This window comes from Triturus cristatus, chromosome 9, assembly GCF_964204655.1.
Source record: "Triturus cristatus chromosome 9, aTriCri1.1, whole genome shotgun sequence".
Taxonomy (NCBI): Eukaryota; Metazoa; Chordata; class Amphibia; order Caudata; family Salamandridae; genus Triturus; species Triturus cristatus.
This window is the reverse complement of record NC_140592.1, coordinates 522,679,060-522,693,708: the sequence shown is the minus strand read 5'-3', so window position 1 is coordinate 522,693,708 and position 14,649 is coordinate 522,679,060. Positions and strand designations below refer to the sequence as shown.

Here is a 14,649-nt window from a genome sequence, read left to right as displayed (position 1 = left end):
TCATTGGCGTGGACTGCTACAAAAGTTTCCGAATGTTGCTGGCGCAGGGGATATTCACAAGGTGAGGAATCCACTGGCAGATGTATTCATCAGAATAACCTAGTACGGTATCTTAATAATCTTTTTAACATTGTCCAATTGCCCTAGAATAAATAATTTTTTGAGTGGGTTAAATTTGGCCAATTTTTTTTTTTAAAACAAATTTTATTATGTCAATATAGCCATCACCATGCAGAGCCCCGTAACCCAGAGACGTCTGCCAAATCCTTTATACATGTACAAAGAGGCAATAGACAGTTGTATATTCAATAACTCCCCAACTCCCGTCCCAACCCCCCCCTGCCCCCCCAACCCCCAAAGATCGCACTTCCTACCGCTAGCCTTACTCTCCCCCTTCCGTCCATCCCGCTCTCCCCTCGCAGCATAAGCACCCCTGCACTGCCCCCCCAGGACCACCAACGAAATTTGGCCAATTTTTAATCAACACTTTTTCACCCACCTTCACAATCAAAATAACCAGCTCCACTGTAATCAGGTGTCGCAGCACACCTGGATGGCACTCGGCTATCCGGGTGGGACCCCAATGATGAAGCATGTCACCAACCAGGTTGGTGAGTGAGGGGTCTTTTTAAGAAAGAAATTTCCTTTCCTGTGCTCTATTTTCCAAATACCATTAAGACAGGGCTCTGTCTATTGGGTATACTCCTTATTTTTGTTTGTTGTAATATTTATAAGGGGACCAGGAGTATCCCCTCCAAAAATATTGTGAAAATCCCTTTCTCTCCATTTTCTTTTGCATGAGTTATTTTAAATGCACCTGAATTTGTTTTCTTGCCTCACCTAAAGGGAGTGCTGCGTCCTTTCCTCGTCTTTAGGGAGTGCTGCTCAAAGTGTGTGTTACTTTAAATACACCTGAATTTGTTTTCTTGCCTCGCCTAAAGGGAGTGCTGCGTCCTTTCCTTGTCTTTAGGGAGTGCTGCTCAAAGTGTATTATTTAAAGGTGTAGTGGTATATTTGCCTCCAAAGTGGGAGTGCAGGGTTTGGGTGTGTCCTTTTAGCAAAAAGCACATTCATTACAACAGGCTAAAAGTTTGGTTACCCTTGACTAACTTTCAGAATAATTAGCCATTGTCTTCTTCTAACAAAACTGAACGTCTCAAACATGCTTAATCCGGTGCTACATCATATGGGTAAATGTAAACTGACTTTCACAAACAAGCATTTAGACTGATTATAAAATTGTGTTATGCTATTTACATGTATTGTCTTTAAGTTCTCATTCTTATGTCGGCATAACATACTTCCCACTCCCTTATATTTATTTAGGATAGCCGTTTCTCCTTCTTTTGTATCTCTTTCATTCTGTTATTATTTTTACTTCAATACTCTTGTTTCTGATGATAAATTCCATAATTATTCTTTTTACAGTCATCTGTATTATTTCAGCTTTAGTAGAGTACATTGTTACTCCTAATTTTTATCTTATTTACCATTTGTAAGAGTTTTTCACATATGTTTGCATACTGGATTGAATTAAGTGAAACCTGTAACATTTTTAGAGGTTCCTTTTAGAACCAGAATATAGTAAGATAACTAAAAAAAAAACAAATAACAGTAAATAATGACTTTTCTTACCTCCACACCCACTTACCTATATTCAACATGCCCCCTTATGTCTTTTTTTAAACTTTTTTGAGGTCCCTGGACTAACTTCCGAGTCCTTAGATGGCACCCACCACATACTGGTTGAGGTGGTGGCCGCTAATCAGATCTCAGTTTGAGATCTGTCTGCTCCGCAGATCCTCTGTAGCATAATATATACAATTTTTGTGAACCTTAAGTTCTAAAAAACTACTGAACGGATTTACAACACAATACAACAAGCATTGGAAATGCAATCTGTCTCGCATTTGTTTGAGTTAGAGCTATTGGCATTGTAAATGGCAATGTTATTTACCTATGTTTATGGAATGTATGTATGTGGTGTGTAGTGGAATGATGTGGGTTGTATTGGATTACTTAGTTGTGTAATTGTGTGGTGTGGAATTATGTGTGTGGAGTGGATTTGTGGAGTGGAATTATGTGGCGTCCACTTTAGACTCAAGTTCATTTGCATGTCTGCTTTTAAACCTGCCCCTGGCATGAGACAGTGCTTGAAATGGAAAAATGGAAGTGCAGGTACCCTGTACCAGTGTACTTGCTTGTTTCTGAGAAGTGCTAGTACTCTCCAATTAAAAGTATTGTATTTCTCTTGAGAAGTGTCAGTACTGTCCAATTAATAGTAATATATTTCTCTTGAGAACTGCCGGTACTCTCCCTCTCAAAATAAAAAAGTACCAATACGGGACAGTACCGGCCTATTAAAAGCACTGGTATAAGGACTGTCTTCTATTGAAGTCTTAGACTTGTTAACTGGCAGGGCTAGGAAGACCTGCACCATGGGGGTGTGATTGAGTACTGCAGCCGCTGTGACAGAATGCACAGAGGGAGTGCAGGTGGAGGCCTCAAACCCCAAGAAGCACTGCCAAGCAAGTTACACATTAGTTGTAAACTCTTTTTCCGCAGCTCTGAATATAGTTTGAAATTCCAACAAAAGGTAGTTTGACACAATTTCACTCCACAAAAGCCCATACATTTTGTTTTTCGCAGTGCATCACCCATCTCAAAACCAGTGCTTCATTCGTAAAAGTGTAAGTGGAGGGACCCAACCTTTTGATCAGAAGCCACGGCCAGTGGTAATGCATGTTAGGGTGCAGAATCTTAAGGCTGTGTAGTCTTGAATCCACCTCATACCGCTTTCATCCACCACTGATTACTCCCTACACCTTTGTCTCACTCTTTTGAAGTCTTTTACATTCCTGCTTTCTTGCACACTGTTTATCTTTTATCTTCCTCCTTTTTTCCCCCCGTTTGTGTTTTTCTATCTTTCTCTGGGTAAAAGTCTGATGGAGAAAAATAAGTGCTGGTCCCCAAAAATGAGACCAGCAACCTCTAAATGAAATTAAGCACTGTCTAAAACTCAGCATAACTCTCCTGTGCCCTCTGTTATTAACACTGCCGTATTGTATTTAGTTGTCTCAGTGACATGGTGTGGTATTTGTAGTTGATTTTCAAGGTTGCCTACTCTCAATTCCACCTTGTTGCTCTTTTTCCACCATCTTGCACTTCCTGTCTACTCTTGAAGGTTTCTTCAAATTCTTGCCTTCGCACTTATACTCGCTTTTTCTATCTTTCTCTTGCACCATTCTCCCTTTTCTGCTTGTTTTTCTCTTGCTCTCCGTCAAAGTCAGATGATGAAAAATAGGTCCTGTTGATCTGAAATGATGTCCACCACAAGCAGCCACCGGCATAAATAAAGTACTGAAGATGAGAGTGCCACAAGGAGAAGCACTGAAAAATATTGATGTAGAAGGAAAATGAAAGAAGGAACAGGTGAACACAGTAGGATAAGAGGAAAAAGGAAGGCACAAAGGCTGGACGGCTAAGAAAAATGGAGGTGGAAAGAAATAAAAAAGACCAAGGGAAGACAAGGGTAAAATCGAATTGAAAGAAATAGGTTGAGAAAAAGATAACAGGACAATGAGAAAAACAGTCAAAATGCACTAAAAGGATCATAAGTGGGGAAGTGAATGGCTGTGTGACTGGCTACCGAGAATGAAACAAGAATGAGGGAGAAGAACTGAGTGAAAAAAGGGGTTACAAGACTGAGAACAGGAAAACAATAAGGGGACAAAGACAGTAAGGGCAAAAGATTTATATGTATGTAAAAGTGTTTTATGTCAAACTTATTTGGAGACCGAGCGGTATAGAATTGTTTGCCCATCATTTTACAGGCCATCATAAAACGTGGCAAACCACAAATGTGTACAGACTGTGACAATCAAATGTCGCAAATTTTATTTGCCCAAAAAGCTGGTACATGACATTTTAATAAAGAAGACGGACTACTAGTGGAGGGCAGGACAGAATCACAAGCTGGAAGTTCAAGCAGTCAGTCTGCAACAAACAAATGAGTCTTCAAAGGGGCGCAAGGCGCTTTCTGTGGTAGATAGCAGTTACCTCAAATGTGAAAAGTAGGGCAACACTGCAGAGGAAGTTTACCAGCAAAAGATGTGTCATAGTGAATTTCACTGCATTAGGGCCTCATAACTTTGGCACTGGCTTTACATATGCACACCTTGCTGGGGAACATTTAGCCTTTCATTCTTCAGACACCAAAGCATGAACAACAACTGAGCTGTGTTTGAAAAATATGTAGGTCCTTGGTATTATACATCCAGCCTGTGATTGGGTAATGACAACACTTTCCAATTTTTGTCAAGACACTATTCTCTTCGTACTATTACTATCCCTGATAAATTACAGTCATAATATTAAAAAAAAATATATTTAAGACAATGACATGTTCCAGATAAACTACGCAACATGGTGATAAATGATAACAGCACACCTACTTAAAGCGATCGGTAAATTGCAAAATATTTGTTTAGGAAAATGGACAGACACAATTTATATGAAACATGTTTATTTTATTCCTCATTGTATTTCTTTTTAATTATATTTGTGTTTTTTTCTGTGTTGACACACACTTAGTTGATACATTTTATCTTGCATTTGTCATGTGTCACAGGTAATTTTAATCACGATGAAGCACAACTCCTTCAGGTTTTATGTTTTTATATTTATTAAGCCCTTGCACTGAGCAGTGCAGCACGTGGTGGATAGTGCTCACTTTTTAAAACGTTTTGAGTGCTCCAGATGATGTCCCTTTTCATGTCTAGCGTTACCGTAGGTACACTGCAACAACATTTAAGTGATGCAAGCAAAAAACGTTTCCTTAAGACTTTTCTCTCTTGTGTGTACAGCCGGTAGAGACGTCTGCCACTAGAGGGAGGCAAAACTACGTGTACGGCAAGGAGAGGAATTTTCCTTGTCCATCCAGAATAAGTAAAGAAAAACAAGCACTGATGAGTGACTTCTGAAAGTAAACATTTTAACAAGCCAGTGTGCTTTGTTGTGGGTGATGTTCTGCAAAGCTGCAATGCCCATAGGGGAGGAGGGGCCATTGCGTGCTGTGCAAGGACAAGGACAGCCAACAGAAACAATCCCTTAGTGAAATCGTCTCAGCTGAAACAGGCACCCAAAAGAGGGACAGTTGAGAGGAATATGTTATGTTACATTCACTAGTAACGCGCTCGGCTACTCGTAAGTGTCCCGGCGCAAAACCCGAGGGGAGAGGAGAGCCATTCACGCAAAAAGAGGTGTTTTAAGCTTCCTTTTGAATGCTGCAAGCTCGTGAGTAAGGCGAAGATCAGAAGGAAGAGCATTCCAGGCCATACTGGCTTTAACCACCAGGGAACAGCCCCCGACCCTCTGGAGTTTGAAACGCGGGACAGAAGCAAGACAGAGGGACGAAGAGCGTAAGGCCCGCGAAGGGACATAAAAGGAAAAACGCCTCTGGAGATAAAGGGGGCCCTGACCGTGGAGAGCTCGATGGGCCAGGACCAAGAGTTTAAACTTGATCCTGGCCACCACGGGTAGCCAGTGAAGAGAGTACAGATGAGAGGTGACACTCTTCCTTGACGAGATGCCCAGAAGCAATCTGGCCACCGTGTTCTGGACCACCTGCAGTTTTTTAATCAGGTACGCAGGGATCCCCGCATAGAGGGCATTGGCGTAATCCAGCCGAGAGAGAATCAAAGCGCAGGTGACCGTTTCTCTGGCTGCCTGCGGGAGCAGAGGAAAACAATTCCTAAGGGTTTTTATAAGACCAAAGCAGCAGCCAGGAGTTTTCCTAATATGAGTGGAAAAGGAAAGATTCTCCTCGAACCAGACACCCCAGTTCTTAGCGGGCTGTCCCTCAGACAGGGGAAGTGGAAACTCCTGTGGCCACAGCTGTTCACGAAAGTCGGCAGGAAATTTGCCAAAGAGCAAGATCTCCGATTTTTGCTCATTACACTTAATCTGAGCGTCCGCCAGCCAAGTGAAGATGGAACGAAGGCAATGTTGCACCGCAAGGACCGAATTAGAAGTTTTATCCCAGGTGAACAGCAGCTGGGTGTCATCCGCATAAGCCAATACCTTAGCCCAGAGAGCTTCAGCCAGATGGATCAAAGGCGTGACATAAATGTTAAAGAGCAAAGGGCTAAGCGGGGAGCCCTGCGGGACACCCGTGGTGAACGTATGAAGAGAGGAATAGAAAGGAGGGAGCCAGATCTGCTCAGCCCGCTCCTCCAAAAAAGACCTAAGCCAGCCCCATACAGCCCCTGACATACCAATCTCAGCGAGGCGGGCCAAGAGAAGATCGTGTGGGACCGTATTGAAAGCCGCAGAGAGGTCAAGCAAAATCAAAGCTGCCCTACCCCCGGATAAAGGCACGCCCGAATGGCCTCCACAACCTCAACCAAGACCATCTCAGTGCTTTGGGCAGCACGAAACCCTGATTGAGCTGAGTGCAGAAGAGCCTCGGTCTCCACAAATTCTGCCAATTGCTTATGAACCACCTTCTCACAGACTTTGCCTATAGCTGGCAAAAGAGAGATGGGCCGATAGTTGCCTGGGTTAAGTGGATCCAAAGAGGGCTTTTTAAGGAGGGGAAGAATCTTCGCTGCTTCCAGCCCTGAGGAACAGCCATTGACTGTCGAGACAGATTAATAATCAAATTGACTTCAAGGTGGACACTCTCAGCTACAGCGGCCAGAAGCCTGGCCGGGCAGGCATCGGCCGGCGAACCGGATTTCAGACCTCTAAGAATTTTAAGAGTTTCCAACGGGTGAACTGGTCTAAAGGCAAACAGCATGCCAGAGGGGGGCACGGCTTGGGAAACCAGCGGCCCTCCACGATCGCCCTTGCCTGAAGAGAACGAGGCCTGAATGGCCTTGATTTTATCTCTAAAGAACCCTGACAGAGTGTTACACCAATCAAAAGAGGAGGGAGTAACACTAGCTTCGGCCAGCGGGGAGGTGAAACTCTGCACAATGGCAAACATTTCTTTAGAGTTGTTCCTGGCTGAGTCAATGCGAGCCGCAAAAAAATGACCTTTCGCCGTAGAAATAGCGACATAATAGGTTCTTTGCCTTGCTCTAAGTTTTGTTTTAGCCACAGGGCAGTAGCCACTCTGGCGCCACGCCCGCTCCAAAATTTTACACTCATGTTTAACCGCTTTAAGAGCAGGTGTAAACCATGGTTTGGAGGGCGTAGCTCTGGCCGGTCTAATAGGTCGTAGAGAGGCAATCGAGTTCACTGCTCTGGAGACCCAGCCGTAAACCCTGACAGGCACTCCGCCAGACCCCCAGACAGAACAGGCCTGGCGGTATCCAAGGCTTGTGCTAGTTCGAAAGGATCCAATTTCCCAAAAGCAGGCTTCTGGTAAAAATGCACCCGGGTCTCAGCCTTGGAGACAGTCCAAGAAAAATAGAATATAAAATGATCTGACCAAGTCACTGGGAGGGGATTCCTTACGAGAATAGGAAAGTTAGAACAGATGGGGTCCAGAATATGTCAGGCCCGATGAGTGGGAAGGCCGACGTGCTGGCTAAGTTGAGCAGTATGAAGAGTGTCCAGCAGGTCAATCACCTCCCTATTCTCAGGTAGAACCATATGAAAGTTCAGATCGCCCAACACCAAATAGCGGGAGAACCTGACAGCCCTAGAAGTAATCGCATCTCCCCAAGCCTGAAGAAAAGGACCGGCTGGTCCTGGGGGCTGGTAGATCAAGGAGACACCAAGAGTAAAGTGGGCTGACAAACGGGTGCTAAAATCAAGCACCTCGCAGCCGACCCAAGCCGTGGAGTCTCCCAAACGAAGATCCCAGAGATCTTTATATATAACAGCAACTCCACCACCCCTCACCCCCTGGCGATCGACTCTCAGAATCCTATAGCCCACAGGAGTAGCCAGTGCAACTATGGGGTCAGAAGTAGAGTCGAGCCAGGTCTCTGTAAGGAACAGCATATCTAGTGAGCTGTCCTCCAGCAGCCCATAGACGTCCACATGATGTTTCTTAAGTGAGCGGACATTTATCAGCGCTGCCGAGAGCTGCACAGGTTTAGCCCGCTCATTAGGACTACAGTCCTCGTTGGATAAAAGGGCACGCCCTCCCCCCCTAACTGAAAACCACAGACACTACAGGCCCCTAAAGGCATCACTGCCACATCCAGAGTGTGAGATCGGTGACAGGCCGCCACATCCAGGCCTCTAAGAAAAGCGCTAGAATAGGTAAAATGTACTGTAGATTCCTGAGGCAGCAGAGTTTCATGTCCGGCGCCGGTCGCTTTCGGGACGCTGACGGCGCGCCCGCTGCACGCGTCGGCCGCGTGTCTGTTCAGCGCGCATTAAATGCGCCCTGGTGCCGGAAAGCTAGAGCGCTAACCGGCGCTAACCAGCAAGATGGCGCCTCGAGGAATAGATCAGCCCTCCAACCCCCGCAAAAGTCACCACAGCGATGAGGTTGGGGAATTGTGCAAGAAGTCTCAGATAATTTTTATAGTGCGGGTATGTGGGTGGGAGCAGCGAGCAGAAGAACCACTGGCCAAATAGCAGCAAACTGTAGATTTAAAAAAGCAAACACAATAAAAACAAAGACAGGATTAAAACACGCAATCACGTGAAGTAGCACACAGGTCAATAGACAGGTAGAATAGATCAAAGAAGGCCAGCATTGTGGATTGGCACAAGAAAAAACCAATGGCAATTGGTGGGTTTGCCAGAGCCCATAGAAGTGGATACAACAGGTCAATCAGGCTCGACCTAAAAATGACTCTTTCTGAATCTAGACATCTGCTTTCTGCAGTTTGGACTGTAGCTGAGTCTAAAATTCCTATGGAAATTGAATGGGAATTGTGTTTTGGTAGCCCCCCTTTTTCTCTGCCCCTACTTGACGGATCACCCGAAACTTCCCTTGATCAAACTAGTCAAAAAGCATCACTTTTTTGGAAAGTTTTGTGGAGATTCGTTAAACTAGGCCAAAGTTATTAGCAACACATAAAATTTATTTTTTATTGAAACACAATTTTAAATATAACCACAGCGATGAGGTTGGGGAATTGTGCAAGAAGTCTCAGATAATTTTTATAGTGCGGGTATGTGGGTGGGAGCAGCGAGCAGAAGAACCACTGGCCAAATAGCAGCAAACTGTAGATTTAAAAAAGCAAACACAATAAAAACAAAGACAGGATTAAAACACGCAATCACGTGAAGTAGCACACAGGTCAATAGACAGGTAGAATAGATCAAAGAAGGCCAGCATTGTGGATTGGCACAAGAAAAAACCAATGGCAATTGGTGGGTTTGCCAGAGCCCATAGAAGTGGATACAACAGGTCGATCAGGCTCGACCTAAAAATGACTCTTTCTGAATCTAGACATCTGCTTTCTGCAGTTTGGACTGTAGCTGTGTCTAAAATTCCTATGGAAATTGAATGGGAATTGTGTTTTGGTAGCCCCCCTTTTTCTCTGCCCCTACTTGACGGATCACCCGAAACTTCCCTTGATCAAACTAGTCAAAAAGCATCACTTTTTTGGAAAGTTTTGTGGAGATTCGTTAAACTAGGCCAAAGTTATTAGCAACACATAAATGTATTTTCTATTGAAACACAATTTTAAATATAACTACCCAGTAGCGACCACCAATAGGTAAAATCTATATAGGCATTTGCAGAGCACAGTGCCAGTGTTGGCTGGAGCCTTCCATCAAACCTGCTCCTGGTAAATCGAGTATTACTGGTAAATCGCACACACAATATGTCAAGGAAACAACGCAAAGGACTGCCCATCCAATAGATCAGCACAAAGATGACACGTAGGCACATTTATTGCAAATCATACAATCATGTTAAGAGTAGCAGAAAGATTTTAAATAATGAGATTGATTTTAAGTGATTAACTGGAAAAATGTAAAAATAAATCAATCCATAAAAGGACTGAAATGTAAAAGAAATATGAGCATCCATGTCTCTCCTGGAACATTAGAGTAAACAAGGTATTAAATACTTAAGGCACCATCAGTCAACTAAAATAGAAATGTATGAATGAAAACATGCAACTATTGAAAAACACAGTAAAGCCTACCAAAGAATGCATTGAATGTGTTACCTTCGTTATATAAACACATATACGCAAGGATTTTCTTAGCATTTCCTTTCAGTGTAGTACGGTGCTTTATGCAACCCACACAAGGGTTTCATAGGAACTTGGGGATATATTACTTTGACATTGATATGTAACAGATTCCCATCCCAAAAACAGTTTACGCAACAACGCAGTTTCCTTTCTCTTTAAACGGATTCCTGTCCTCAGGAACACCTTTCACGAGAGGATCCTCTCCAGACCGTCCTTCTATGTAAAGTGTTATTTCTTCACACATCTTAGAAACCTTGGAGACAAAAGTCGATGAAATTAATTATTTTTCTATTCAGTCGCATTTGTTTGCTGGTTACAAATCACAATGTTATTAATGTACGCTTTCAGTTCTTCTAAAAAACCCTTCAATATAATTGCATAGTTTTAGATTTTATTTCTGACCATATTGATCAAAAGTGTTACTGGATTTCAACATCCTGCGAATCAGGAAACGCAAAGTCTGCTAGGACCGGCGCTGAACATGACTAATTTCCATAAATTGACATTTGCTTTCAAATTGAATGCTATGTACATTTAATACATAAAGAAGTGAACACAATTACGGAATTAACTGCAAAGAAAACCATCACTGGAATATGTGAAACGGCACATGTAATTAGACATTTAAGACACATTTAATCTTTAGAAAAGGTATGCTTTCGAGGCGTTTGAAGCCCGTATAATACAACGTGACACCAAAGTATTTATTATCCATCCCCTAAATGCTTGCTTGACAACTTTTCGGTACCCAACACAAACAACAGTGAAGGGAGTACAGTAAATCCTCGGTTTCTCTAACACTTATAAATGTTTCATAATTGATTTTTCCATCACAGTTGCTCGGTTTATGCTTATCTAAAACATGTTCTGTTTCTCTGGTCTTTGATGCAACAAGACACCTCTGTGTTGCAACATCATATTCTCCTGGTAACTCAGTTTGCACTACACATTCACAGACACCATGGGGCAATACTGTAGCTGAACGCTATTTCACCATTTACAAGCACCAACGTTTAGTGTTAATAAAAACATTCAACCTGTAACACAATTATATTGGGCAGGTTGTCACTGCAGGGGCCGATTAGAAGGATCTTAGTTTATTTAAATGTATAAACTATAGTAAACAAAGGTCTACCAATAGCAGGCTTTGCTTTCCTCATACTCTAGGTTGTAATACCTTTTATTGAACTCACTGAATATAAAATGCAATGGGTTTCAAAGTACTATACACAAAAAAAGCTGCCTTGAAAATTATTTTCTTAGGCACAAAATTAGCCAATAGATCTCGTCCATGTGACCTACTGGCTTTGCCAATAGCTTTTTGCCACCCTGCACAGCACAAAATAAAGACCCATTTTTGTAGGCGAGCTCACCAAGCATGTGCACGCTTACAAAATGATGCAGGCTCTTTTTTGTTACCGATCCGAGTTGGATCGTTAACTTGAAATAAAAGAAAACACACAAACCTTTTTTTTTTTAAGCAGTCAGGTGGCGAGTGGATCCAACACCGGAGGAGAGCGGATGCAACACCGTAGGGCGCGGGGACAAGTAGTCGGGCAACAGAGAGCAATACATAGAGCAGGGGGAGAGATGTGCACGATGGACACTGCTCAAAAACACATGCTCTCCCATAGGGTGCTTCACACAAAAGAAAAACAAGCATTGGCAGAGCCAGCAGGTCTCGCCTATGAAGAGCTTTTGGATTTGCAAATGTGTTTTAGCCATGTTGTACACCAGCGTGGCTGCTGTTCAGCATGACTAAGATTTGTGGCATAGAGGAGCGTGGCTTGGAACAGCGTGGAGTAACATAGAGTGGCATAAGGTGGCATAGAATGGAGTGTTGTAGAGTGGAATGTCACAGCATCGTAGAATGCAGTGGCGTAATTAGAGTTATGCAGCGTAGACTACAGAGTAGACTGCAGTGCAGTGGCATAGAGCGCAGTGGTGCAGAGTAGAGTACAGTGGCATAGAGTGCAGTGGCATAGAATAGATTGCTGCACAGTAGACTGGAGTCGTGTAGATTGGAGCACTGCAGATTGCAGTGGCGTAGAGTGATGTTGAGTAGAATGGTAGAGTGCAATAGAGTGGAGTAGAGTGCATTGGTTTTGAGTGGTGTAGAGTGCACTGGCATAGACTGCAGTGGTTTAGAGTACAGTAGCGTAGAGTACAGGGACGTAGAGTAGAGTGACAGAGTGCAGTGAGTGGATTGGTGCAGCATAGAGTGGAGAAGAGCGGTGTGGAGTGCAATGGCATAGAGTGGATTGTTTCAGAGTAGAGTGAAGTGACGTAGAGTGGAGTGGTGCAGGGTAGAGTGCAGTGGCATATAGTATAGTGATGCAGAGTGCAGAGTAGATTTCAGTGGTGTAGAGTGGCCTGGTGTAGGTTGTGGTAGCCATGAGTAATATGGAGTAGAGTGCATTGGCATAGGATATATTGGCATGGAGTGCAGTATTGTATAGCAGTGTGGCATTGAGTGGCATATAGTAAATTGATGCAGAGTGGAGTGGCTCAGAGTAGAGTGGAGTGGCCCATACTTGAGTGATGTAGAGTGCAGTGGCACAGAGTGCTGTGGTGCGTGGCGTAGAGTGGATTGGCCTAAAATAGTGGTGCACAGTAGAGTAGAGAGGTTTAGAAACCTATGGAAAGGGTCGGTTGGGTCCGGTAGAGCAAGATGTCATCGGCGTATAGAGAGATCCATTCCTCCCAATCCACACCACTCCTCACCCCCTGCATTAGTAGGTCCTGTCAGATCCAGATCATGAGCAGTTCATGGGCCAGTGCAAATATCATGGTGGAGAGGGGGCAGCCCTGCCTGGTGCCCTTCTGCATGGCAAAAACTCGAGAGACTACCCCATTGACCCTACCCTAGCTAATGGCTCCTGGTAGAGGAGTCTGACCCATGCACAAAATTTCAAACCAAAGCCCATCCTGGTCAGTGTGCCAAAAAATCATTCCGTTCAATGCTATTAAATGCTATTTTGGTGTCTAGGGACATCAATATGGCCGGATCTGTTTGAGTTTGTGTGGTTTCATGTAACACTCCATATAGGTGTTTCAAATGAAGACAGGTGCTTCTATGTGGCATAAATCCTGACTAGTCATGATGTACAATTGACGCGATTTCTTTGCGTAGTTTGGCAGCCAATATCTTTGCTAGCACCTTAGCCTCTACATTTTGCAAGGATAAAGATCTGTATGAACCAGAGTCCATCCGCGGCTTGCCCTTTTTATGTATAACTACTATAGAGGCTACCCGCTGGTCCCTTGGCAGGCATCCCCAGTAGTGTGCCCCTCGAAACATAACTAGCATATGTGGAGCCACCTGGTCTGCCATTCCTTTATATAGTTCTACTGGCAGGCTGTTAGGCGCACTGCCTTCACTGACTGCAGGTCTTGCAGAGCCACTGTTATTTCCTCTTCGGTCAAATCGGCTTCCAACTCCTCCCTCTCCTCACTTACGAGCGTCTTCAGGGTTATATCTCTCAAACATTTGACACAGTCAGCAATAGTTCTGGACATTGTGGGAATGTAAAGACCCTCGTGATAACTGACAAAAGTATCTGCTATGTATGAACTAGTCGTTTGGAGCACAACGTCCCCATTGCTTACTTCTAAGACCCAGAACAGTCCCTGTCCTTTTTTCCAAGCCAGGTCAATAATTTGTTGGCCTTGTCTCCCACATTATACATCCGGTACTGCATTGACAGTGTATGACTCCATGCCCTGTTTTCTGTCAGTGCCCGGAGAGTCTGTTGTTGGAGACAGCTGGTGGCTGTGATCTGCCATTCCTTCTGCCAGCATTCTAGTTTCCAGTGCCATAATATCTTGCTCAATGTCACAGCATCTAAGTCTGTTTTCTTTTTACGTGCCCCCTATCAGAGCCTGGGCCTTGCCTCGCGTGACTGTCTTGAATGCCTCCCAAAGGACGCACATGGAGTTCATAGTCCCCTGATTTTCGGAGAAATATGTATTGGCTCCCTCCTTAAGATTCTCCTGTGTTTCAGATACCAGGGGTCTATCCTCGGGGGCAACACAAAATCCTTGGTGGGTCCTCCTAGCATGACCCCAACCAGGGAATGATTGTAAATACCCCTCGCATAGTGCATCACTGCCCTAAATCTACATGTGAACATGTGCTGAGTAAAGATGTAATCGAGACGGGAAAAACTATTGTGTGCTGCAGAGAAATATGTGTATGCCTCTGTTGCGGGTGATACAGCCTCCACAGGTTAACCACCCCCAGAACCTCCATGAATGGCTGAAGTGTTCCCAGCTCGCACTGCATGGTGGCATTAGTCATCCGATCCAGCCATAGTTCAACGACTGCATTCATATCGCTCCCCAGGACAAGGATCCTAGCTGGCATCTCCCATAGCAGGGCACTTACTTTCGGCAGAGCTGCAGCATGCAGTCGAGGTGGAATGTTTAGGGAGCAGATATTGAGGATATTGCCTTCCATGTTCCATATATTGCAACATATCTACCCTGGGGGTCATAAACAAAGTAGGTCGCACACTGCTCGTCATACCAG

The 14,649-nt window shown here is 44.0% G+C and overlaps 1 protein-coding gene across 1 annotated transcript in view; it reads right to left on the bottom strand.

The window, feature by feature from the left end:
- Positions 1-9,792: 9,792 nt before the first annotated feature.
- LOC146798230 (guanine nucleotide-binding protein G(T) subunit gamma-T1-like) overlaps positions 9,793-14,649 on the bottom strand; it is a 206,216-nt gene continuing 201,359 nt past the window's right edge. Inside the window, exon 3 of the mRNA XM_085625506.1 lies at positions 9,793-10,371. Within this exon, the coding sequence (XP_085481632.1) occupies positions 10,246-10,371 (126 nt within the window). The 3' untranslated portion in view covers positions 9,793-10,245. The remainder of the gene's footprint in view (positions 10,372-14,649) is intronic.